Here is a 25,562-nt window from a genome sequence, read left to right as displayed (position 1 = left end):
ATGTCGATAGTGAACATTGTTGCCAGGGAGATCCTCGACTCGAGGGGAAACCCCACAGTGGAAGTGGACCTGTACACTGAGAAAGGTGAGATCAGTCTCACACAACTACTCATTGTGTGTAGTAATATTTGTGTGTTTTGAATGTGTCTCTATAGGTGGTGGATATACCGTACAGTGATTTCTTGATTCCAAATAGGGACAAGTAAGGATTTGAATGCAGTTATTTTGCTGATGGGTTGTTTATAATGTTTAATATCTATGAATTGTCGGTAAATATCTTTACATTTACATGTGTATTTTTAGGGCTGTAAAGATGAATAGTTAATCAAACAGATGAATGAGCTAATGCTTTAGTTGACAACTCATTTTGTAAAAAAAGAGTGTTTTTACCAAGGAAGCTCGGTTCAGGCAAGCCCATTTGTCTTTATCTACGGGAATGGGAATGGCAATTTGCACCCTATTACTCCCCCACTCACTGTTTAAGCACCACTTTTGGTTTCTTGCCAAGGAATGTTTGTAAAATCTGTGATCACCTAAATTGCAAGGTGACATTTTTTTAAAGATTGATCAGCATTTGTTTATAATCGACTGACAGCCCTAGTATTATCTATCTCACCCCTCTATTCCTCCTCAACCCTCACCCATCTGTTCCTCCCCACCCCCTCCCCTCTCTCTCTCTCACCTCCAGGTCTGTTCAGGGCAGCAGTGCCCAGTGGAGCGTCCACCGGCATCTATGAAGCCCTGGAGCTGAGAGACGGAGACAAGAGTCGCTACAAGGGCAAAGGTGAGGTGTGTGTGTGTGTGTGTGTGTGTGTGTGTGTGTGTGTGTGCGTGTGTGTGTGTGTGTGTGTGTGTGTGTGTGTGTGTGTGTGTGTGTGTGTGTGTGTGTGTGTGTGTGACAGACAGACACTGGGGAGTTCTGGCAGGAGAATTAGAAAATATTAGGGACCAGACATGCTCCTTTCCTCTTCTACCTCTTCATCTCCCCCTGTTCCTCATCCCCCTCTCTTTCTCAGGTGTGCTAAAGGCTGTGGGTCACATCAATGACACTATCAGGCCTGCCCTCATCCAGTCGGTGAGTATGGTAGTGTATGGGGGAGGGCCTGCGTGTGTGTCTACCTTCTAGTGATAAACAACATAGATGTGTGTCTATAATGTTAAGAGTAGAAAAGGAGGGGAGAGGGTTCAAGGAGAGAGAAAGAGTGTGTGTCTTGTCCCCTTTCAGAGGTGTGTTGTGTGTTACAGGGGGTCAGTGTCGTGGAGCAGGAGAAACTGGACAACATGATGATTGAGATGGACGGCACTGAGAACAAGTGTAAGTACCATGTAACACGGATGTTAGTATCGTTTGACATGTTCACCCAAACCACTTTTATGATCATCTACACCAGACGTGGCTATAGTGATGCTCGAGAACTGTAGGGAGTGCAGGCTTTTGTTCTAGTCCAGTCAGGTGTGTAAGTGATGGGCTTTCAAGGATGACCTGGCCAAGAAAGCAGCAGCAGTCAATACAACATTACAACATTTAAGACATACAATACAGTCATCATGATCTAGCCTACAGAAAACATTTACACTCCTCCTGAACAGAGTTTTGCATCAGATTTTTAAATTCATTTACGGGCACTAGTACATCTAGGTGAAGCATACCTTGCAGACTATTCCATGTCCCTAGTGCACAATATGAAAAGGCAGTCTTTCCTAACTCGGTAACGGCCCTGGGGACACAGCCCGCGTCTGGTAACTGCTTGTGGTGAAGGGGAGCAGGCTACAGAGGTATAGGGTGAGTTTACCCAGAATTGTTGAATGTGAGTGTTCCTCCTTCAGCTCAGTTCGGAGCCAACGCCATACTGGGTGTGTCGCTGGCCATATGCAAAGCTGGTGCGAGAGAGAAAGGAGTCCCACTGTACCGTCACATCGCCGACCTGGCAGGAAACACGGAGTTGGTGCTTCCGGTTCCTGTGAGTTCCTAACTATTCACGCTGAGCTTGAATGGTCACAGGAGTAAACGTTCAAGATGGTTTTTAAATTGAAAACAGTGTGGAGTAGAGTGTAATTACATTGAGGCTATGCTCTAAAATTGCAGTGTCAGCAACTTTGAATGTCAAGTGGGCTTTGTTTGAAATCTTGCAGATTTCTCCAAAGATAGAGCTGACTGCTCCTGTTTGGACTGCTGATTTAATGAATGAATAATGTTGATGTATGTCTCCTCCATTTCCTCCTCCTCTGTCCCTCCCTCCCCCAGGCGTTCAACGTCATTAACGGGGGCTCCCACGCCGGTAACAAACTGGCCATGCAGGAGTTCATGGTACTTCCTGTAGGGGCGGAGTCTTTCCGCGATGCCCTGCGTGTGGGTGCAGAGCTCTACCAGACCCTGAGGGGCGTCATCAAAGAGAAGTACGGCCAGGATGCTACCAACGTGGGTGATGAGGGGGGGTTCGCCCCCAACATCCTGGAGAACAGCGAAGGTGAGAGACAGAGGGGAAAGGAGCAATGTTGCTTTAAATTAAATAGATAACAATATACACTCTTAGAAAAAAGGGTTCCAAATAGGGTTCAGCTGTCCCTGTGGGATAACCCTCTGAAGAACCTTTTAGGGTTCCATGTAGAACTCTTTTGGGTTCCACTGCAGGGGACACAGGTACACACATTGAGTAGAACTCAAGACAGAGCATCAGTCGGGCATGGCTTAAATAGCAGGCAAACAAATGAAGCACAGGTGTGGCCAATTAACTTAGAAAAACAACCAGTGAACAGAGCATCAGGCTCAGGAGCATTCCTGACAGTTTCTCCCGCAAGGACAGCCGAAGAATCCTTTTTGGTTCTAGGTAGCACTTAGTAGTTACATCCTCTCTCTCTCTCGGTGTGTCCCTTCCAGCTCTGGAGCTGATAAAGACTGCCATAGAGAAGGCTGGCTTCACAGATAAGGTGGTGATTGGGATGGATGTGGCCGCCTCTGAGTTCTACAAAGAGGGCAAGTACGACCTTGACTTCAAGTCTCCGCCCAACGCCGCCCGCCACATCAGTGCCCAGGAGCTGTCTGACATCTACCAGGGCTTCGTCAACGACTACCCAGGTGTGTGTGCGTGTGTGTGTGTGTGTGTGTGTGTGTGCGTTTGGCGTGCGTGCATATGTACGTGCTTGTGTGTTCTTCCTCCTCAGCCCAGGTGTGTGTACTCTACCCACTGCCCAGCCCAACACCCAAGTTATCCTGGTCAAAACAACCCTTCCAATTCAAGCTTTGTGCTCATTCCTGTTCTGATTAATATTGGATAGATTCAACACCTTCATTGGGATTCCCATAAGGCTTACACTGAAAGACAGGAGGTAGGAACACAGACCCAGCCATGCTGCCTGCCTGCCTACTCTACCCAAAGGTGTGTGTGTGTGTCTTCTTACTCTGTCTCGTTCAGCAGTGTGTGACGGGCCGGCAGCTTGTCGATTATTGTAGGACACACACTCCCGGCCCCTGGGGATGGGCTCTGGGGTACAGGGTGTCAGTGTTAATGGCTGTTTCAATTACTGAATGGACACACGCCGTCCCATCACATCTCTGCCATCACAGAGAGAGAGGGGGAGAGAGAGAGAGTAAAGGTGGCGAGAGAGAGATCAGTTGAATGGCTCCCCCTCGTTACCCACTCTCCTCCCGACACTCGGGCCCGTTAAGGAGGTTTTAATTATGCGCTACAGTGCACATTTGGCAAGATGGGAGCTCCACTGATGTAGCCCTTTTCCCCCCCATCAATGGTGCTTAGCAGTGTGTGTGTGTGTGTGTGTGTGTGTATGTGGCCTCTCTGCCCTATTGGTCTATAGGACGAAGAGAGAGGTTAGTAGTCCAACATATCATTTAGCAATAAACTGATACTGTCATAAATGTTGTCCATTCTAACCCTAATTCTCTATCCCCTTCTCTCTAGTGGTGTCCATTGAGGATCCCTTTGACCAGGATGATTGGCCAGCGTGGTCCCAGATGACAGCTTCAGTGGGGATCCAGGTAAGACATATCACCGGCCCACTTTAAGGGCTACAACCACCATTAATTCTGTGTGTTTTGATGGACTAGCAGTCGGTTTGTACCACCTCTGTTCGAAATCTGGGGGGGGGGGGGGGGGGGGGTTACATGTGGTTGCTCAGCTGTAGAGTGGGAATGTTTTGTGCCTCATCCAGGTGGTGGGGGATGACTTGACTGTGACCAACCCCAGCAGGATAGAGCGCGCCCTGGAGGAGAGAGCCTGCAACTGTCTGCTGCTCAAAGTCAACCAGATCGGCTCAGTCACAGAGTCCATTAAGGCGTGAGTTAGAGAGGAGTTTGGTGTAGTGTGTGTGTGTGTGTGTGTGTGTGTGTGTGTGTGTGTGTGTGTGTGTCTGTGTGTGTCTGTGTGTGTCTGTGTGTGTGTACTAAAGTACCCTTTCCTCTGCCCCTCTCTCTCTCTCTCTGTCCCAGGTGTAAACTGGCCCAGGAGAATGGCTGGGGAGTGATGGTGAGCCATCGCTCAGGAGAGACAGAGGACACCTTCATTGCTGATCTGGTGGTGGGCCTTTGCACTGGACAGGTAACATCAAGACACACACAGTACCTGACTTGGAAGAGGGGGGACTTCCATGGGTGTCAATGAGGAATACTCACACTTGACATGAAGTTCCTTGTATGTCTGTGTATCAATGTAATTCCTATTATAAGGAATACTGGTCTGTTCTTATACTTATGTTCACCCTGAACAAGATTATCACTTTGTGTGTGTCTCCCATCAGATCAAGACTGGGGCTCCGTGTCGATCAGAGCGTCTGGCCAAATACAACCAGCTCATGAGGTTGGTATTCCACACACTGTATTTATGTGGATGTGTTATGTGTGTGTCGAGAGAGCCTGAAGCCCATCTATCTGATTAACTGTCTCCTCTTGTCTCTTTTCCCTCATCTCTGTCCATGTCAATGTCTATTTTCTCTCTCTCTTTTTCTCTCACTCTGTCTCCATCATTCACCCCCTCCTCTTTCAGGATTGAGGAGGAGTTGGGGGACCAGGCTCGTTTCGCTGGTCATAACTTCCGGAACCCCGCCGCCCTTTGAGGCCCTGCGCTGACACAGAATCACAGACACACACCATATCACTGACCGACAGACAGACACACACCATGTCACTGACCGACAGACAGACACACACCATATCACTGGAAGGCACGCACAGACGGACGGACTGACAGACTGACAGACTGACTGACTGACTGACTGACTCACGGCTGACAGATAATCAAACCCCCACTCCTTTCAAAAAAGGGAAGCACAGAGAAAAGGGACAGACAGACACACAAACGCACTGAGAAACACATTAAGATGAATTAGCTTTTAAATCACTTAGATGTATTGATAGCATTGATTGGCTGATTGGAGGCATCAGTAGGCTGCTGAGCTGAGTGCAGGTATAGCTGAGTGTAGCCAGACTGACAGCTTTAAACAGGATCGACGTGTGTTCAAATCAGTCTTTTCCTTTCAACACTGATGACCTCTTTCACCTGTTGACTTGCTCCTTGAATGTCACTTGCTCTCTCATTTTTTCCTCTCTCCTGGTCTTTCCATCCCTCTCTTTTTGACTCTTTTCCCCACAAGAGTGTTCCAATCTTCCTCACCTGCCTTATTGTTCCTCCTCTCTCTCCCTATTACCTGATGTCCGTTACCACTTCCATCTAATTGCTTGCCACATAATTCTATCTGTTACCACTTACTGTACATCTAAAAGCTTGCCACAGAAATGATCAAATCAATAAAAAGACGAACACTTGTGAAGTTAGCTTCAGCTACAGCTGTCTGTGCTTTTTTTGTGTGTGTGGAGGGAGTTTTTGCTCCTTGTGTAGGGGTACAAATAGTGTTCTGTGCATTGTCATCAAAAATATCCTCTCAAATCTATGCAAAACCATCCAGTTAGTAATTATGTGTGTTTAAATGTTACAATATGTTAATTACAAAATAGGAATTAAAGTTTATACCTTTCACATTTTGCACATTAGATATTTAGTTTATTAGGATCTCCATTAGCTGTTGCTAATGCAGCTAGCTGGGTCCTCGTGCTAGGGTCCACACATAACATAAAACACAAATGCAATATATAGCTGCCACGATTCTCCATTCTACACCATACAACAAAACGGCGCTACATTTTCTTCATTTCTTATCGTTGTAACGTTGTACACTCTCTAGATCAAGCCCCCTCTACATTCTAGATCTTGCATTTTAGGCCTACAAGTTTACTGCACGCACACAGTTAACTTGTATGATAATGTAGCAGCTACATTGCTATACATTGTTGCAGATTCATCAACTGCATGTTACAAATGTAGCAGCAGAGGGAGCGCGAGCCGTGGTCCTGTCTTCCAGTGAAGGTACGCACGCAAGCGCACTTCGTGGATCCTCCACATGGTTGCTATGGTTACAACACAATAGGAGACGGGACAGGGGGCTGTGAAAGGGGAAAAGAACGACAGGAGAGAGGGAGGGGGTTAGCAGAACCGCTTGACTGGACACACCGTCGCTGGCTCTCCTAGTTCAGAAAAAGATAAGACAGAAGGAGAGAGGGGGGGGGGGATAATTGACCTATAATATATATATATATATAATAGCTAATAAGGAAAATGGACACTTAGGCCTACTGAATGTGAAAAAGGACAAGGGGCTCATAGAACTAATCCTAGGCCCATAAGAAAATAGTGAGAGTGATTTGAATAAAGAGCGAGGATGGAGAGTAACGCTTTGGGAATGCATTTCATATCTGACTGTCTTGATTGTATAGGCCTATGTTGTTTATTGGCTGCACATACCAGGCCCATTGGGCTGCAAATGCATGGTGTAGGTCTAGAACTAAAATTGTGGAGTTGCAAGGAAAGATTGTGTAACTTGAGTAGTAGTGCCGATTAAAGAACCATTCCAATGTAGGTTAGTAGTCTAATGCACAGTAAAGGTGAACGAGACTCGAGAAGGGGAAGAAAACTAAAGAAAGAGCCTTCTCTCTCCTCCTCCTCCTCCTCCTCCTCCTCCTCTCCCCTCCCTCCTCTGAGTTTTGGCCCTCTCTCTGCGCCTCTTCCTTCTCCCTGCCTCCCTCCCTCCCCTCTCCCCTCTCCTTCGCTCCCCCTTTCCTTAAGAATATGCAAATCACGCCCTCTCTCTCTCTCTCTCTCTCTCTCTCTCTCTCTTTCTCTCACTCGCTCGACGTTCATCCCTTGCTCTCCGCTCCGTTAAAATTGTGACTGTACCGACGGCAAAAAGTGCAAGTCGTCTTGACGGAGGAAAGGGGGAGTGGGGAAAAAAAGAAAAAGGGGGAGAAGGGGGTGGGGAAGAGGCAAACGTACGCATCAATTTGTACAGTCTTCAGCGGCACCCCGTTTTTCCTGCAACGACTTGAGAGAGAGAGAGAAAATTCTGCATTATTTGCGGAACCGTTACAATATGATTCAACAGCCTCTGTTTAGGTGCGCTTGCTCCTGTGTGTGTATGTCAACGTACAGTATAAAATGAGGGACAGAGAAAGAAAGGGAGAGTGAAAGGGGACACGCATCGCTGGATATCATAGGTAAGGAGAAGGGAAAATGGATGCTTATATTTTTTTTTTTAGCTATTCTTGTTGGCCACGTTTGTGTGTCCTCCCCCTTTCTTTGTGCGTTAATGATCATGCTCGTGCGTTATAGCTAATTTATGCCCCGGCAAATGTGTGTTAGAACGCACAACACACGCACTCACATTCCACCGAGGAAAAGGCGTTTCGATCAGTCGGTGAAGAATGGCATTCGCCATTCTATTCCGAATTCCTTCTCAAGAAAACTGTATGAGAGAAACACAACACGCATAGAGCTACACTAGGTTATTCTGTCTGATCGGTGTTGTATGTGCTGTTGCACATATTCTCTACATCGTCGGTGTAGGTTAGTGTATTCCGTCGTACAGAATAGCTCAGCCCGGTCGCCTCTGCATGTGTATCAGTAACACTCGCAGGAGAAGAAAGAAGAAAGAAAACCGTTGCGGTGCCTTGCTTGTCGGTGATGTAAGCTGTGCAAATGCATGCTTACACTGGGGCGAGAGAGGCATGCCGCTCTGCATCACACATGTATTTTTAATGCATTCATGTGTGTGATAGAGAAACATGCAAAAACATAGGTGTGTGTGTGTGTGTGTGTGTGTGTGTGTGTGTGTGTGTGTGTGTGTGTGTGTGTGTGTGATATTATTGCTGTTATAATTATATGGTGGGTTGCTGTGTTTGCTGTTATAGTGTTTATGGACCATAGCCAGGGACCAGCAAATGAACCCATGAATAATAGCAAGCAGCCACCTGTGACTAAGATTTAGGGCCTACACTGTATATTTGACCTGTCATTGGGAACCATAGCCTCTCTTCTCTGCTTCATATGTGGCCCAGTGTACACTGTTTATCATTAAGTGTGTGAAATGTAATATGCATGATTGTGTAATAGGCCTGTAAGTCAATATATGCATGCTTTCCTCATGTTGTATTCATAGCAGTTGTGAATCTGTGTGTGTGTGTGTGTGTGTGTGTGTGTGTGTGTGTGTGTGTGTGTGTGTGTGTGTGTGTGTGTGTGTGTGTGTGTGTGTATGTGTGTGTGTGTGTGTGTGTTTGTGTGTGTGTAAATGCATATGTGTGTGTGTTTGTGCGTCTGTTTGTGTGTGTGTGTGCGTGTGTGTGTTTGTCTATGTGAAATGTACATTATATGTATGAATATGTCAATGTATGCAGCAGCATGCACTAATTGATGCATAGCCATATGTAGTAGAGGCACAGCCATGGTATTTACTGAGGCCTGCAATGATACAAAAACACGCTGTTTAAATCTGTGTTTACTGCTCAATTCAACACAAGTGTACATTTGCTGCGCTAACTGTTCAGCTAAATATATCTGTTCATTTGGCCCAGTGTGTAACTGCACTATTTATATCCTCATTCAGTATAAATGAGGTCCCTCTCCATAGTGAAACATGAATGAATGAATTAATACAGCCTTGGTAATACCTACAGTATGTCATTGCCTTATGAATTGCCTAATGAATTAGTGGCTTATGTTAGACCAATGTCATAGTCAATTACCCTTGAAAATGTTTTAGGTAATTAGCAGGTTCTATGTAATTGTGTGTGTGTAGTTGTTCATAGACAGTTCATGGGTTAACCACACGTTATTTGGTGGTTTGGTCTTCTGTAGTGTACAGTAGGTAGGTATAATGGGGTTGTGGCTCTGGATGATTTCTTGAGGTTCAGTGTCTTATTGAGACTGCTATAAAGGAGGTTAAGTGGTAAATCATTTCTGATACAGGCTGAAACCACACATGGTCAGCAGCTTAAACCACACCTATGTGTTAGATGCAATAGCTCATAATGAATAGCAGCGCAATATCTAGCAATGTATTGATGAGTATTGATGTTTGACTCATTTACAGTTATATCTGTATGATTGCCAGGCCCATGTTGAGGGTCAGTTGTTTCATGGTTGGTGTACAGTCATCATATGTCATTTGTATGTCTTGTGATGCTGCTGCCTCATGGAGAGGGCTCCTTTGCTAAATAAATCAACACAGTAATTCAATGGGACGCATTTGGTTAGACCAACAATGAATAACTGTACTGTTTTTTATGCAGGTTTTAATAGCTCTGATGGTTAGATATCCAACCTACACTGAGTCAAAGGACCACCACTTAATTCGCTGCAATGGCCTGTGAGGTGAAATGGACACCATAAGGGAGAAGCGATGAAAACACGAACCCACAAAGAATCAGTGAGTTCATTTGTTTATTTGTGGAGAACTGTGTTTCTCTGCTTTGTGGACGTGTGTGTTTGTGCGTGAGCGAGGTCAGATGTTTATGTGGCACGTTTGTGTATTATGTATCTACTATTACATACATGTATGTCTGTATTATTATTTTTGCAAGGAGATGAATGGTTGTATATTTATCCAATGTTAAGATGGATTAGGGGATTTGAAGTTGAATGTGAGGTATCGATACAGTGTAGTCTTACATGTTGCTGTGAGAATCTTGATATTCATAATACTCTGTTACCCCCTCCTCCTTCTTTACCCCTCTACACCTCCCTATTCCAAATTCCTCTTCTTCTCTCCCCTTTACCTCCCACCATTACTTGTTCTCCCCTTTCCCCTCTCGCTCTGGTGTTTGCCCCCATCTCCCCTCCTCTGATCCCCTCTCCCCTCTCCCCTCTCCCCTCTCCTTCCACTGGCATTGACCGCCCTCCACCTTCCCTGATCTCCTCTTCCCTCGTTTTTGACCCCTTCATCCCCCTCTTATCCATCTAACCATTTTACTCTCTTCATTTTGCTCTTCATTCCTTGTTTGCTCCTCCTCCTTTTTTTTCATCTCCTCCTTCTTGCCCCCTCCACCCCTGGCGATTCAGATGCCCATGCGCAGTGGGCGGCGGCGGGGGGGCAGCGAAGACAGGAGGGGTAGACGCCCGCACCCCAGCCCCTCTCGTGCCGAACGCAATGACAGGCAAACGGTGAGAGTCTATCTCCATCTTTCCCATGGCATGTTCCCTGGTTTGTGTGTGTGTGTGGGTGGGTGGATGGGTGGGGGGTGAGGGGTGAGAGAGAGAGAGAAGAGACTGTCAGTCATTATCTTTCGATCAAAGCATTAATGAAGCCCTGTGTGCGCTTGCGTGTGCGTGTGCGTGTCCATGTGCATGTGTGTGTGCGTGTATGAGTCATTGCCATGATTGACTTAGACATACCTTTGTACTGCCACCAATGTTGTGCGTCGGTATGTGTTTTACACAGCTCTGCACTCTACATGTTCGTCTCTGTCTCTTTCATGTCTTTTGTGTATTTTCTAATACTAAAACCAGATGTGCATGTATTCAACAACACATTGGAATTAAAGCTGTTCTGTCTTTTAGCAAAGAGCTGCTGGTGAAGAATTGGCTGTGAGTCGCTTCAATCGCAGATCGCAAGGTCATGATTCGTCAGAGAGTGAGGGGGAGGAACTTGTGCCTCCACCAAAGAGGCAGAAAGTCCAGGTCAGTGTAATGTTTCAATGTGACGCTACGTCAGAATATAAAATTTTTATTAAATGTAATTAAATGCAACTTTCTTCATCCCCTCTGGCATTTAATAAGGATTTGTAACATATCCTTCACATGCAATAGCCATATGCAACGCGGATACAGACACATTTTACATTCAGACAAAAGATACAGTTTCATCTATTATCATATTCATCTTTGCTTACCAGGATTCCTCTTCGACCACCAACCCCCCTACTTCAACTCATTCCACTGACAGCACTCCCTCCACTGTCCCGCCCCCACCCTCAGCTGCCAGCCAATCACGAGAGAGTGACAATGAAGATGGCCAATCGCAGGGTAGCAGGAGCTCAGTTGTAGGGAGCTTGGCCAATAGCAGTTGCAGTATAAGCAGTGGGCGGGACATCGACCAGGACAATCGCTCCTCCTCCCCAAGTCTCTCCGCCTCCCCTCTCGCTAGCTTGGACTCTGAGTCAGATGGCCCTGACTCACCAAAGCAAGGAGAGAGGGAACGGGAGAAAGGGAAAGAGAGAGGAGTGGAGAAGACTGGAGGAGAGGACAGGAGAGCAGCAAGAGAAGCGAGAGGGGATGACTCCTGTGGAGATGGGGAAAGGAGGGATGGAGACGGAGGTATGGAGGACAGTCCCTCTCTGAAGCCACCCTCCTCCTGTTCTTCCTCTTCTCTTGTTCCCTCTCTCCGCGGAGCAGGGGATTCGACAAACGACAGCAATAGCGGCAGGAAGTCCTATTTCTCCCTGGACTCGAAGTTGGTGAGTAAGCTGGAGTATGGCGGACCGGCGAGCGCTGACAGTGTGCACAGTGGCAATCGAATGAACTCCAAAGCTAACGCACAGTGCGTGACCAAGCCAACCGTTGCCGGGGGAGACTATCCCCATGGCAACCCCAACATTCCACACCCCCCACCCCCACCTCTGCCCCCTCCACCTGCCCTGAAGCCCTTGGAGCTCGGGGGGCAAAACCTGCCGTCAGAGGCCAAGGCAGACAGAGAGAAACTGGACAAGGCTGACAAACTCATGGACAAGACTCAGTCTACTCCTCCCTCTCTGGTACCCCAAACCGGCCCCTTGCCCCAGCCCTCTCCCCACCCCCATCACTACAGCCCAACCAGCTGGCAGGGTGGCACGGCAACCGGTTGTCAGGGGAGTTGGGGCTACACCCGTTACCCCGGTAACCACCATCCGCACCAACCACAGCAGCACCAACCCCCAGTGCAGCAGCAGCAACTACCCTCCGTTTACAACCCCCCTTCCTCCCGCCACTCCTCCGCCCACCCCCCTTTCCTCCCCCACCCTCACCCCCAACCCCACAGGGAGTACCTCCCCAGGTATGCTGCTGGGGGAGGGGGAGGGGGAGGGGGAGGGGGAGAGAGAGAGAGGGGGGCCACGGGGGAGAGAGAGAGGGGAGGGAGAGGAGAGTTTGGGGGGAGGGAGATCAATAGGGAGTTTTCTGCCAGTATAGGTAGCAGCACCAGTGGTGGTAACATCAGTACTTGTGGTGGGATGGGGGGTCCAAACGGCATCCAGGGGAGGGAGTTTGGGGGACTGCCAGTGGGTCAGAACCGGGAGTTTCCAGGAATAGGAACACAGGGTTCTGGGAGAGACGGGCCCATAGGTCCTGGGGGAAGGGATTTTGGACCAGGGTTTAGAGAAAGAGAGAGGGAAAGAGAGAGGGATGTAGGGAGGGAGTTCTCTCTGCCGAATCAGAACCAGAACAGAGACTTTGGACCCAACGGAGCTGGGGCAGGTGGAGGGCATCCCAGAGACAAAGAGGGGGGCAGGTGGGGCGAGTTTGGGGGGCAGCCGAGAGATGTAGGGGTCAACAGCAACCCCAACAATACCCCACTGCCCCCAGGAAACCCCCCTAACACTACCAGTGGGTTACCTGTGACCCCGATGCTAAACCGAGACCCCCCCTCTTCACCCCAAAACAACCCCGGCCACCCCTCTCTGTCCTCCCTACCCCCCCACCCCCACCCGCATCCTCAAAACTCCTCAAACCGGGACTACCCCCCCTCAATGGACCAGGCGCAGCCCCCCTCCTCTGGGCCAGACCACTTCCACAGAGATTATCCTCCCCCCGGGGGTAAAGAGTACCCCCCTAGCGCCCCTCCCTCCACTGCCTCATCTCGGGAGTACCCCAGCCCCCCAGGAATGACCCCTAGTATGGGACGAGACTACACTGGAGGGCCCCAAATGCATCCATCCCACCCTCACTACTCAGCCCAGCCACACAGAGACAGAGACAGAGAGAGGGACAGAGAGAGGGACAGAGAGAGGGACTCCAACCAGCGAGAGACTACTCACTACCAGAACCGAGGAGGCCCCCCCCAACCCCCATCCCTCTCTCCCTCCTCTGCCTCCACCCCTCATGGACACCCCCCAAACGCCCCTTATCCCCCTCCACCACCACCCCCTCCTCCCCCCCCACCCCAAACCTCCCTCGTTCAGCCGCCTCCCCCCTCAGGCCTGGGACCCAGTCACGTGCGTCCGGGACAGTACCCGTCCTCCAATCAGACTCCACCAACGCCCCTTTCTCCGTTACCCAGCCCCTCGACCATTCAGGTGGGAGGGTTTCCCTCCTACCCACCTGGCTCTTCCGCTGGGGCTAATATGGCACTTCCTGGTTCAGGTGTGTCCTCTACCTGTTCACCTGGCTGTCGACCCTCCCCCTTCCACGGCACTTTGAATAGCCACCCCCCCTTCAGCGGCCCCTACCACTCCAATGGGAACAGTGGCAGTAACATGGCCAATACCAACAGCAATAGTAACAGTAACATACCTAACAGCAGCAGCAATACCAACTCTCACTCACAGTCCCTCTCGCCTCAAAACGCCTCAAAGGGACCTCCCCCTCTTAATAACCTTGGTAACAACAACGGCACTTCAAACCCTGCCTCCAGCTCAGCACTTCCTGGAGATGGCCATTCTGATTCGTCCACGGGCGTACTTCCCCCGACTGTCATCAAGGAGGAACCAATGGAGGAGAGGGAGGAGAACGAGAGCCCGCCCCCAGTGTTGAGAAGCCCCTCCCCTGAGCCCAAGCCAGTGGACATTCCGATCCATGCCAGCCAGTCAGCACGGTGAGATGGGATTGGTATCATTGTGATACAGTGGGTCAGGGCTGGGGCGAATTCCTTTTCCATAAATTTCTGAAATTAATTGAATTCCAAAAAAGGGCCTTCATTTCAAATTGAAAATAAAAAGGATTGAATTGGAGGTTCAAAACACTTCTTGAATTGATGGAATTAAAAAGGAATGTGTCCCAACCCTGCAACGGGTTCCGTTTGCCCTTCTGTTCATCACAGAGACGCTCAGTGGGGTTTTTTCTCAGTCTGTCACTGTCACTGTTATATATAATATTCCTATTATTATTTGTAGATGAATATGACGAGAAATCTATTCTGTCACTGCAGATTTTGCCAGAGAAAGTTATTAAAGAGAGCCGGCAAACCTCACAGAGGATATTACCTGAAGATATTTGAAATCAACACATAGCAACGACAATCTGTCCTTCCTATGTTAGAGAATGTGATCCTCATGATGATGATGATGATGAAAAAGATGTTTACAGCATTATTCTGATTGACTGACGTGTGATGGTGACAGGTTCTTCAAGGTTTAGGATGATGCTGCTTCTGGTGGTGATGATGATGATGATGACGATACAGATTCTGATATTAAGTGAGGTGTGGTTGGTGGTATCAGGTTCCACAGGGTTCTAGACCGGGGCAGTGGGAACTCCTGTGCCCGCAGTGACGTTCTCTTCGTCCCTCTGGACGGCTCCAAGCTGTGGAAGAAGAGGAACGAGGTGATTGAGAGAGCCCGCAGAGAGGAGAGCCAGCAGAGAGCCAGAGACCTGAGGGAGAAAGAGAGGGAACGAGAGAGGGAGAGAGAGAGGGAGAGGGACCTGGAGAGACAACTACAGGTGAGGATAATGGGGGTGGATGGAGTAAATGTGGAGCTTGACATTAGGTTACCAGAGGTAAACAATTATGATGATGATTGAGATAATGATGATGATTGAAATTAGGATTATGCTACATTTTCGGTCTCTCTCCCTATTCCTCTCTTTTTGTCTGGCTAACAATGCCCCCTCCCTCTCTCCCTTCCCCTCTCTCTCTTTCCCTCTCTCTCTCTCTCTCTCTCTCTCTCTCCCTCTTTCTTTCTCTCCTTCTCTCTCCAGCAACAAAAGGACAATAACAATGGACGCCAGGGCTCCTCTCTCTTCTTCCCCTCGTCCTCCTCCATCCTCCTCGACCCTTCCTCCTCCTCCTCTTCCTCAGGCAACCCTGCCTCCCACCCTCCCCCTCACGCCCAACACCATCACCCCCACCCCCACGCTCACCTGCATCCCTCCCACCCTCTCCACCACTCCCTCTCTCACTCCATCCCCCACTCCCTCCTCCTACCGTCTATGGGAGGGGGCTCAACAGTGGTTGGCCCACAAGGGTCCCTGGGGATTGGGTTAGGTGGTCCCTACCTGGGCCCTGACACCCCTGCTCTGAGGACCTTGAGTGAGTATGCTCGCCCCCACGCCATGTCCCCCCTCGGGGCTAGCCGCGCTCAGGCCCACCACCCGCATATCCACCACCATGCCCACCCTCACGCCCATCCTCACGTCCACCCCTCCTTCTTCCTCCCCCAGTTCCAGAACCCAGCTATGGGTCACCCACATCACCTGCCCGCTGATGCCGCCACGGCGGCCGCCATATTGGGTTTCCTCTATGGGGGCAGTCTGGAGGGGGGCCAGGGGATGGGTCACGGTGGGATGGCAGGTGGGCCGGGGGGGATGGGAGGTGCAGGGTTAGGAGGGATGGGGTTTCCCCACGCGGTGGCAGCCCACAGGGAGCGCATGAAGCCGGGGTTTGAGTTTAAGAGTGAGGAGAGGGTGTACCAGCCGGGCTCCATGGGAGATCCCACGGCTCTCGCCCTCGCCCACTCCCACTCGCACGCCCATGCCCACGCCCACGCGCACGCTCATGCTCACTCCCTGCTGCTGGGGGGAGGAGGAGGAGGGGGGCCCAGCGAGGTGTCCCTCTACGGAACCCCCCCGCCCCCGGCTCCCCCACCCCCACCGCCCCTCCAGAACCCAGTGAGTCGCCCCCCTAACCCCCCTGCCCCTCAGCCACTCTCCAACCCACCCCCCTCCTCCATCCTCCCTCCCTCGCTCCCCTCTCAGCCTGTATCGGCACCTACGGTAGCCCCTCCACTCCCAGCCCCTGTCGCTCCTCCACCCCCCCCTCCTAATCCACCCTCCTCCAACCCTGTGTCATCCATCCATCACCCCTCACCGCATTCCTCTTTTCCCAACTCCCTCTCTTCTCACCATCCACCAGCCCCTGCCCCCGCCCCGGCCGCCCCCCCTGAGACCACCTACCCCGCTCCCACTCGCTCACCCGCCGCCAACACAGAGAGAGAGAGGAGCGGAGAGAGGGAGAGGGAGAGAGACAGAGCAGGGCTGCCGGCCAGTGGGGACAGGGAACGAGAGAGAGAGAGGGAGAGAGAAAGAGGAGGAAGCGGTGGAGGAGGAGGAGGAGGAGGAGGAGGAGGAAGTGGAGGAGGAGGAAGCGGAGGAGAGAATCTTGGGCGTCTCCAGATGTTGAACGTCACGCCTCATCATCACCAGCACTCACACATCCACTCCCACCTGCACCTGCACCAGCAAGACACAGGTACCCACTGATGAAGCTGCTACTGGTCCTGCTGTAGATCACTACCATTGAGCTCTCCTTCATTCCACAGTTAGTGCACGGTGGACCCAATTGGTCATTGATTCAAAACAACGATGAGGCAGACTGTACTCAAGAAACACAGACTCAGACCATTTTTCCATTTTGTTTATGTTGAATACTACTATGCTCACTGTTCCCCCACGATGTACACTCTTCCCCAGACATGTTATGGAGACATGATGAATATACACTGACCCAATCAGAAAACCCAAACATTTCCTACAAAACTAAAATGGACGCCGTCCTATTACAGGGGTCCCTGTTGAAGTTCATCCTATTTGTTTTGAACTGAAGTTGATGCTGTGACTCTTATTAAATATCTCCTGTATTTCATCTTACATCATTGGCCCCCAGCGGCGGGCGGGGTTCACCCCCTGATGGACCCGTTGGCGTCGGGGTCTCCTCTGGCCCGCCTGCCCTACCCAGGGGCCACGCTGGGCACCCCCATCCTGGCACACCCCCTCACTGAAAGCGAGGTGCTACGCCAACAGCTCTTCGGTGAGGAAGGCTGTGTTAGTGCATCACTCAAAAGGAAAACTGATGAAGCGCATCTGGCCAAGGCTGTTATGACCAAACGCTTTGGTCTTTCACAGCAAAGTACTTTTTTATTGACCTTCCATCTTTCTCCCCTACTTCCCTTTCCCATGCCCCTGTTCCCCCTCTCTCTCCCTCCCCTCTCCCCCCCTCTCCCTTCCATCTCCTGCCCTCTCCCTCCCCTCCTGCCCTCTCCCTCCCCTCTCCTCCCCTTTGTAGGCGCTCCGTTCCGAGAGCTGCCCCAGCCCTCCTCTCTGACTGGTCCCATGTCAGCGGCTCACCAGCTCCAGGCCATGCAGCAGGCCCAGACTGCAGAGCTGCAGATCCAGAGACTGGCCCTGGAACAGCAGTGGATCCACCACCATCACCACCACTCCCTCACCCAGGACGAGTACTACAGGTGGGGCTCTGTGTGTGTGTGTGTGCGTGCGTGCGTGCGTGCGTGCGATTGAGACAGCGAGCGATTGAGAGAGAGAGAGAGAGAGAGACAGAGAGAGAGAGAGACAGAGAGAGAGACAGAGAGAGAGAGAGAGAGAGAGACAGAGAGAGAGAGACAGAGAGAGAGAGAGAGAGAGTGAGTGATAGAGAGAGAGAGAGAGTGATAGAGAGAGAGAGAGAGAGAGATTTGCCCTCTGTCTGACCTCTGACTCATACTGTTTCTCCTCGGGCTCCCTTTTTCAGTCACTTGAAGAAAGAGAGTGACAAGACCCTGTGAGGGAGGAAAAAGAGAGGGGGAACAAGTCCACGGATGACAAAAAGAGGAGGAAGAAAAGTGTGCAAATGAAGAATAAAACAAACAAGAAAACAAAAGCACTGAAAACCATGAAGGAAGAAAACTCAAAAGGAAACATGGACTGGACACATATCATATCATAGGAAAAAATGAACTTATAAAGACTGAAAAAAAGGGAGAGGGGGGGAGGAGTGAAAACGTTGTGCACAGTCCCTGTGTTAACCGTTCCATATCCTAGATCCAGACTGCGGCGCTTCCGAGGGTATGTTGTTGAACTCCAGTCAGTTTTGTATTGTGCTCTGTATATTAGGTGGGGGCAGCAATATAGTGCAGTAAAGTATGTGTAAAATACCTTATGCCAGAATGAATGTGTACATGAGGCTCTCTTTTATGTCATTGCATGTAGCTAGGCGCTTATTCTGAACTGGTGGAACTCTTTGTTCTATTTTTAGTAATTGCCCTCTCTTTCGTACTTGAGGGGTGTTATATGAGTATGCATGAGACCAAGGATTTAGTGTCACATTATGTTTATGATTGATAGTATTGTTATTATTATTATTATTATTATTAATGTTGTCTGTTTGTTGATAATTACATAATTATATATACATATTATTTTTTATTATTTTTTTACTTTTTCATGGTATGGCGGTTTATTTTTATTTTTTTATTTTGAACTTCCCCTGTGAAACAAGAGATGCAAATGAAGGAAACAAAAATCTGAAAATAAATGACATCTTTTTTTGCTAAAGCCTCTGAGTTCATGTGTGTACAGTATGCTTTCTCTCACACACAAACACACAGTCACACACACACATGCATAGTCTCCCTTTCACACAAGAGCATTCTCTCTCTCTCTCTCTCTTTGTTTTTTATAAAAGTCACACACAAAGCATATCAAATTCCTTTCTCCTCTCCCTCGCTCTTTCTTTCTTACTCCCTCTTTTTGTTTCTCCCTCCCCCTCTATCCTTCTCTTTATTCTCTCTCTCTCTCTCTCTCCCTCTCTGTGTGAGTGTAGCTAATAGAAGACACATGCGATGAGTGTGAGACATGGGAGACGTGTCGCTCCAGTGAGCACCCCCCGCCCTGTAGAGCCAGCATTCCATACCATAATGTAAAAGAAAAGAAAAAAAAAACGAAAAAGAGAAAGAAAGGAGGAGCTGTAAGAGTATGATTTACTGGTGCTGTTAGAAGCTCAGGGCTGTCTGTTGGAGCCGTGTCCAGTCCATAACCCTACTTAACACCAGCTGGATGTGAACCAGCAAATCTGGCCTCAATGTTGCAGTGTTGTTCTGGGTATGCACTGATCTAGGATCAAAACAGTGCTCTCCCAAAATCGAACTTCCATGTTCGGGGGAAAACACAAAAAAATATCATAGGTCGGGGCAACTCAATCCTACCCCCTACAATGTCTAAAGGATATGTGAGTGTCATAATAAAATCCCCACATTAGCTTTCTCCTGCCCTCATCTTAAGCTTCCAAATTTCATGGTAAGTAGGTTGTATCCCCTTTAAAGTCACCTTGACTAAGAGTGTCAACATTCTATAGCAGCTTCTACCAGGAAGATTCTGACATTCCCTTCTGATTACATCACACCAGGGAGATATTCTTAGAACCCTCCATCTGTCCTTCACCAGGGTGAATGAGGGAGACAAGTCAAAGACAGATATAGGTTGTCTAGAATTAGTACATTTATGTGAGAAAAAAACTCTGAGGAAGAGCCGATTGGGTCCCAAAGTGTTTTGCTGCTGTGTTGTACAGTGTAACTATTGCCAATCTGTTTGGATTATATCAATCCATAATGGATTATGTTGGATTTTAAATCAGGCAGCAGTTGCCATGTCTGTTCTGAGACATTGGCAATGTCTGTTCTAAATGCTCTATTTCTGTGCTCACAGAGCCATAGACTGACAGACCCTCTTTATTATATGCTAATTGGAGTCACAGGCCTCACCAATGAGGGACAGCTTGTTTATGCTCTTCGGCTCATCTTGTACAGTCTCTTTACTGTCAGTTATGTGGGGGTGTGCAAGGTCACTGAAATCTAATAACCACTCCTGTGCAGATTCAAAGATGAGCCCCCCTACACACGCACGCGCACACACACACGCACGCACACACAAACACACGCACATGCAAACACACACATACACACACGCACACACACGCACGCACGCACACACACACACACACACACACACACACACACACACACACACACACATACACACTGACACCAGCTAAGAAATACGTAGATGCACACACACACACCCACCCACTTCCATGTAATTAAGAACACATACTCACACTCACATGTTCACACCAACGCATTAAAGAAGGAACACACACAGACACACAGCGGGACCTTTGTATCTGAGACCATCCATCAGTGTTAACTCTGCAAGGCTGCACCCAGACAGTCCAGTCTGGACACAGAGAGCCCAGCCCTACAGGGACCCAGTGACCAGCATGCTGTGGCTAGACAGATACACCAGCAGAAGCATCCAGATGAAGGCTATGATGCCGAACTGTGTTGACATGGCATTTTCTGATCAACTTACAATGTCCTCCTGGAGCAGCTGATCTTCTTCTTCGCATCCAGAGACACAAACCTCAACGACCAGAAGACTGTGACTGGAGAGAGGCTGTTAATATGGACCTGTACCAGTCGAAAGAGACCTCAGGAGGGAGAGAATCAGACAAGACAAACGTCATCTCCATCACACACCAACACCTCATACCCTCAATAACTGCTACTAGCTGTGTCCAGGAACTACTGCACAATGGTAAGATATGGGTATGGTTACTCATTCTCAACCTCAAACTCATTCACCTTGATCTCTGGTTAGAGTGATCGGATAGAGAAGGAGGAAGGGACTACTTCTAATACTGTAAGTAATCACATTGACGTTACTATAATCACATCTACTGTGAGTGGATTTGCTGATGATACCAATTAAGTGGAAGAATTCCCTCTTAGCACAAATAAATGTCCTGCTCATCAAGGCAAATTATGTATCCTCTGAAGCTGTATGCTTATGAATTCTCAGAGAAGGTTAGATGAAATTTCTTATGCATACTCTGCTTAGATATATAATTGTTTTCACTGTGTAATGTGTGTATGGGATCCCGCAGGGCCCAGTGGAAAGAGGGGCTCAAGCTCTCCTCCACACAAACAGGCTGCAGTATATCTGGGGCTGCTGTGTGCTCTCCTGCTGACCACCATCGTAGTCCTGTGTGTCCACTGTGAGTACTCCCTCAGTAAATGGTCTCTTCATTAACATTGTATATATAGGCATTGTATAGATGTTTTTATTGCCATCACATTCATTTCATCAGCCCAAAGTATGAAAGTATGGCAAGTATGGCAGTGCAAGCTAATGATCACAACTTGGAAGGATCTAATTATGGAAACACTGCCAGAGGAGAGATGTGAGGAGGTCAAGACACTTTAATGTTATAAGACATTTATTCTGTTTCCTTGAGTGTCTGTAAAAACAAAAAAGAAGAACAAATTACAATATAACAAGGTCATTTACTATTTGGTTTCTGTGATTATACCACAACGTAATCTCTTGGTAGTAAAATCCTCCCCCTCATCAACAGTGTATTTCTTTTCAAGCTTGCATTTTCAGCTTCAGCTTCTCATCATTTATATTAAAAAACACTCTCTGAATGAACTCAAATGTGCAAATCATTGATTTTGGGTAGCTCATGTGAATACAGTACAGCAGACAAAACAAAAGAACCAACGCATCTAGCCAGGATGGGAGGTTTGACATGACAACTTCATCTTGAAGGACAATGGTAGGGAGAAGAGGTCTGGTGGGGCACCTTCCACATCATCATCTTCGTCCACCACTGAAAGGATGGCAACAGAGCCGGCAACAGTGCCAGTGCTGCCAGCTACTTCCACCTTAAAGAAATAAAAAAAACAACTACATTTCAAGACAACCAAATGGAAAGTTGTGCCTTTTTGATAAGGCCAAGAGTTTTTCCCGACTGGCCCTGTCCAGTGGAAACTTCTGGCCCTACTTATTACTGTAACTACCGTGCAGGGGAAACGTCCTCCACAGTGAGGTTGATATGCAAGGGATCTGGATGGGACAGGGAATAAAGCGTTCAAAACCATTACAAATAGTACAGATGCATACTTGCGCGAGACGTGGGCGAAAAGACAAACGAAGCTAGCTAATCATTTATCCGTGAGGAATGGAGGTCTACAAACCGGCTACCTGCTCTTTATAATTTCAGCTCACTCCGAAGACAGTCGTTTTCTTTAGACAAGAAATGTCTTCCTGGTACCCTGTCTGTTTTTTCCCCAAAATATCACTTCAGCAGGTAATATTAATTATTGATAGTAAATCCCCCAGGTCCTGCAAGTTGGACATTTTAGGCAGCTAGTCCACGGCACCAGTGTCCCGTCCATGTGGCATCACCAAGAGGTAAACAGTATGCGCTCGGTCTCAAGTCGTGGACTATGTTCCAAAATGCGTTCTTGCACTCTATCTCTAGAGCGTAAGCGTATGTATCTGAGTGGTGCACATATTTAGCAATGTTAACACTGTCGCTACCTGCTGGAGTGGAGTGCAACAGGGTAGGTCCGCTAGGTACATGTTTCCTACTGCCTAGAGATCATGTGATTTTTCTTTTACAATTGCATTTCTTTAATTAGATGATGGTGTGCAAGCTAACCTCCGGTCACAGTATATCTACAACGTTGCCAGAGGACAGGCAAGAAAGCAAGACCCTTCCACAATAATGTTTCCAGTCATTTATTCCACATTCAGGATGTATGAAATAGTACTGAATCTCAACGTTTCAGGTTGAAGAAAGCACACATTTCAGAGATGGTACAGTTATGGGTAGAAACATATCTCACCAATTCTCCAAATTAATATAATTACATGAAACGAAATTAAACAATTTCCCATATGCATCATACTTGCATTACAGTATACAATACTGCAATATTTGTATTATGAAATATCTCCAAATATCTGCCATGCATTCTACCTCTTGTGCATTCTCCACATGTGCCCTTCTCTGGAATCCATCATCTTGAAGCACATTGCCATAATCATCTATTATCCTCAAGTGAAATGTCTGATGCCTAATATATGTGACAAGTCACCTTCTATACAGGACATCTGACCTATATGGTTTATCCTCTATGTTTTTATTTTATATTTTCAATATAAGTCTTGAACAGAATATTTGCCTGGAAAACATTGATCAGAAACCCACCAACTGCTCTACATTTATGTGGGTTTGCAATTTTTGACAAGTTCAAGCTGTAATTCAGTCAAATCTTTAAAATGACAGCACACTTGGTAGCATTTAAGAAGCAACATGTCAAAGCTTTTGCATGGCAGCTGATGCACTGTCCCCACACAGGGCAGTCTGTCATATAGGCCTATTCTCTCTCCTGTGAATGCATCTCATGTGCCTTCCAAGGGACTCCATCCATTTAAAGCATTTGCCGCAATAATTGCACCTGTACCGTTTTCCCTCGGAGTGAATTGTCTGATGCCTATTTAATGCGCTTGTTGTGACAAAGCTCTTCCGACATAGAGGACATCTATAAGGTCTCTCTCCTGTGTGAATCCTCATATGCGCTGTCAGATGAGAGCCATTGCTGAAACATTTTACACAAAAACGGCAATGAAATGGTTTGTCTCTGCTTTCCCCTTGTTTTGTCTGGAAAAGATGTGAGAGCTGAGTAAGGTCCTCCTGGTCATAGACACCTATGTCACGCCGATTTGGAGCCTGATCATTACTTTCCACATAGTCAGGAGTTAGTACAACCTTTTTGGTATCAGACTCCAATCCTTGAAGATGCTCTTCGACTGGACACTGACCAAGCCAGAGTTCCTCCTGCTCCTTTTTAATCTGTGTAGGTTCTGGGTTCTCTTGCCTCACACTGGGGTTCCACTCGTCGACAAATAGGTCCCACTCCTGCTCACATTGCTGCTGCTCAGGTTGGACGACCTCTTCAGGAACAGGAGACTCAATGAGAGTGAGATGCTGTTGATCTGGAGGGAGGGAGGAAGAGAGGGGGAAGAAATAGATCAATCAAATGCTGACATAATTAATGTGCAAGTTTTAGTGTCTGTATATTAGAGATACATTTTTAGTATGAATTGATGGTTTATTTACAGTGATTCTTAAGTAAGAAGGCCTATGTTGCTACTAGCCAGTCTTCGAACCTGTGTTTTGTATCCTCAGCAGCCTCCGTAGTCGTTCGATCTCCTCTTTTGAACGGGAAATTTCTTCTTGGTACCCGCTTATCGTTTGTTCAACTACCCCAAATATCTCCTCGGCCGCCGCTGTCAATCTCTCGTTGAGAAACACTCTAAACGACTGTATTTTAGACATTTTGAGAGTGTAAGGTGGAGGTATGCGATTTCTCGTTGTGTCATGCACAGCGTAACATGTTGCACTATCACCACCTGCTGGAGTGGAGTGGAACCGTTTCAGTTTATATAAGCCTTTCCTCCCTTCGTTGATATGCTCATCTGAGTTATTCGGGGTTTGAAAGCAATATCATAGAAAACTGGAAAAGAAGGGGATGAATGAGGGAAGCATTTTCACAAGTATTCAAATAGGACAGTATCAGCTTACTAATTTCTAATGTTGACCATCACTATGGTAAGACAATTTATTGGTGGTTTAATCTATTTGTGCTTTCTCCTTCCCCATCCCATCAGATTACACAGCCTCTCTCAGTTGCAACGTTCTGAGAGCAGAATTGCAGATTCTGAGAGACAGCTTTGACACAGTCCTCTCAGGCAAGGACCAGCTCCAGACCCAAAATGGTGTCTTGACCTCCACTCAAGTTAAGCTACAGGAACTGAACAGCTACATGACCTTGGCAAAGGAGCAACTGGAGAGAGACTACATGAAACTCATTGCATCCAAACACCAGTTGCAGAGTGAACACAGAGACCTTGCTGCATCTCTTGTCCAATTAGAGAGAGATTACAAAGACCTATTGATGTCCAACAAACAATTGGAAAGAGATTACTTAGACCCAACATCATCCAAGAACCAACTCCAGAGAGACTACCAAACTCTCACTTTAGACAGAGAACAGTTACAAAAAGAACACCTGAACATCACTGCAGCTCATGGCCAGTTGAGGAATGAGTATGTTAGGACTTTAGAGGCTAAAAACAAACTGCTTGTAGATCTTATAAGTCTCTCTGAAACAAAAGCTATTGTGAGCAAAGATCTCATTGCCACAGTGAGGGAGAGAAACTCCCTCAAGAAGATGCTCACAGAATTGGTCAATTTCCTACCTGTGGACCGACACTGTCCAATCAGAGACCCCATCACTGAAGGTTAGTAGTGTGATTGAGTTGAATCATAAATTCGTCCTTTTTTCCATGGGAATAGCCATTGCCATTCAATACTGCCCCTGGCTCAATTGGTCGAGTGTAGTTATTTTCCTTCTATATTTTCATTGCCCTACACAGAGAGAGTCTGCAGTCCATGTCTTAAAGGCTGGAAGCTATTTT

At 47.8% G+C, this 25,562-nt stretch overlaps 2 protein-coding genes across 3 annotated transcripts; both read left to right on the top strand.

The window, feature by feature from the left end:
- Positions 1-5,538, top strand: LOC310810453 (gamma-enolase; the record flags this gene model as incomplete). 2 transcript variants are annotated; one of them, XM_083678219.1, is made up of 12 exons in its annotated part: positions 1-85; positions 689-784; positions 1,017-1,075; positions 1,246-1,315; positions 1,828-1,961; positions 2,246-2,468; positions 2,879-3,076; positions 3,918-3,994; positions 4,168-4,292; positions 4,445-4,553; positions 4,753-4,811; positions 4,998-5,538. In XM_083678219.1, the coding sequence occupies 12 exons, from the start codon at positions 1-3 to the stop codon at positions 5,065-5,067; spliced, it is 1,305 nt and encodes a 434-aa protein (XP_083534345.1). In that variant the 3' UTR covers positions 5,068-5,538. The 2 variants fall into 2 exon arrangements, with proteins under 2 accessions (XP_083534345.1, XP_083534346.1); XM_083678220.1 differs by lacking the exons at positions 1,017-1,075; positions 1,246-1,315.
- A 1,882-nt stretch (positions 5,539-7,420) lies between these two features.
- Positions 7,421-18,793, top strand: atn1 (atrophin 1). The gene is made up of 10 exons (XM_083679134.1): positions 7,421-7,558; positions 9,629-9,765; positions 10,398-10,499; positions 10,896-11,015; positions 11,231-14,121; positions 14,747-14,966; positions 15,225-16,713; positions 17,128-17,271; positions 17,527-17,707; positions 17,989-18,793. Exons 2-10 carry the CDS (start codon positions 9,739-9,741, stop codon positions 18,020-18,022), a joined length of 5,208 nt encoding a protein of 1,735 aa, XP_083535260.1. The 5' UTR covers positions 7,421-7,558; positions 9,629-9,738; the 3' UTR covers positions 18,023-18,793.
- The last annotated feature ends 6,769 nt before the right edge of the window (positions 18,794-25,562 follow it).

Source organism: Argentina silus (genome assembly GCF_951799395.1).
Source record: "Argentina silus genome assembly, chromosome: 10".
NCBI classification, from domain to species: Eukaryota; Metazoa; Chordata; class Actinopteri; order Argentiniformes; family Argentinidae; genus Argentina; species Argentina silus.
This window is presented reverse-complemented; position numbering and strand designations above follow the sequence as displayed.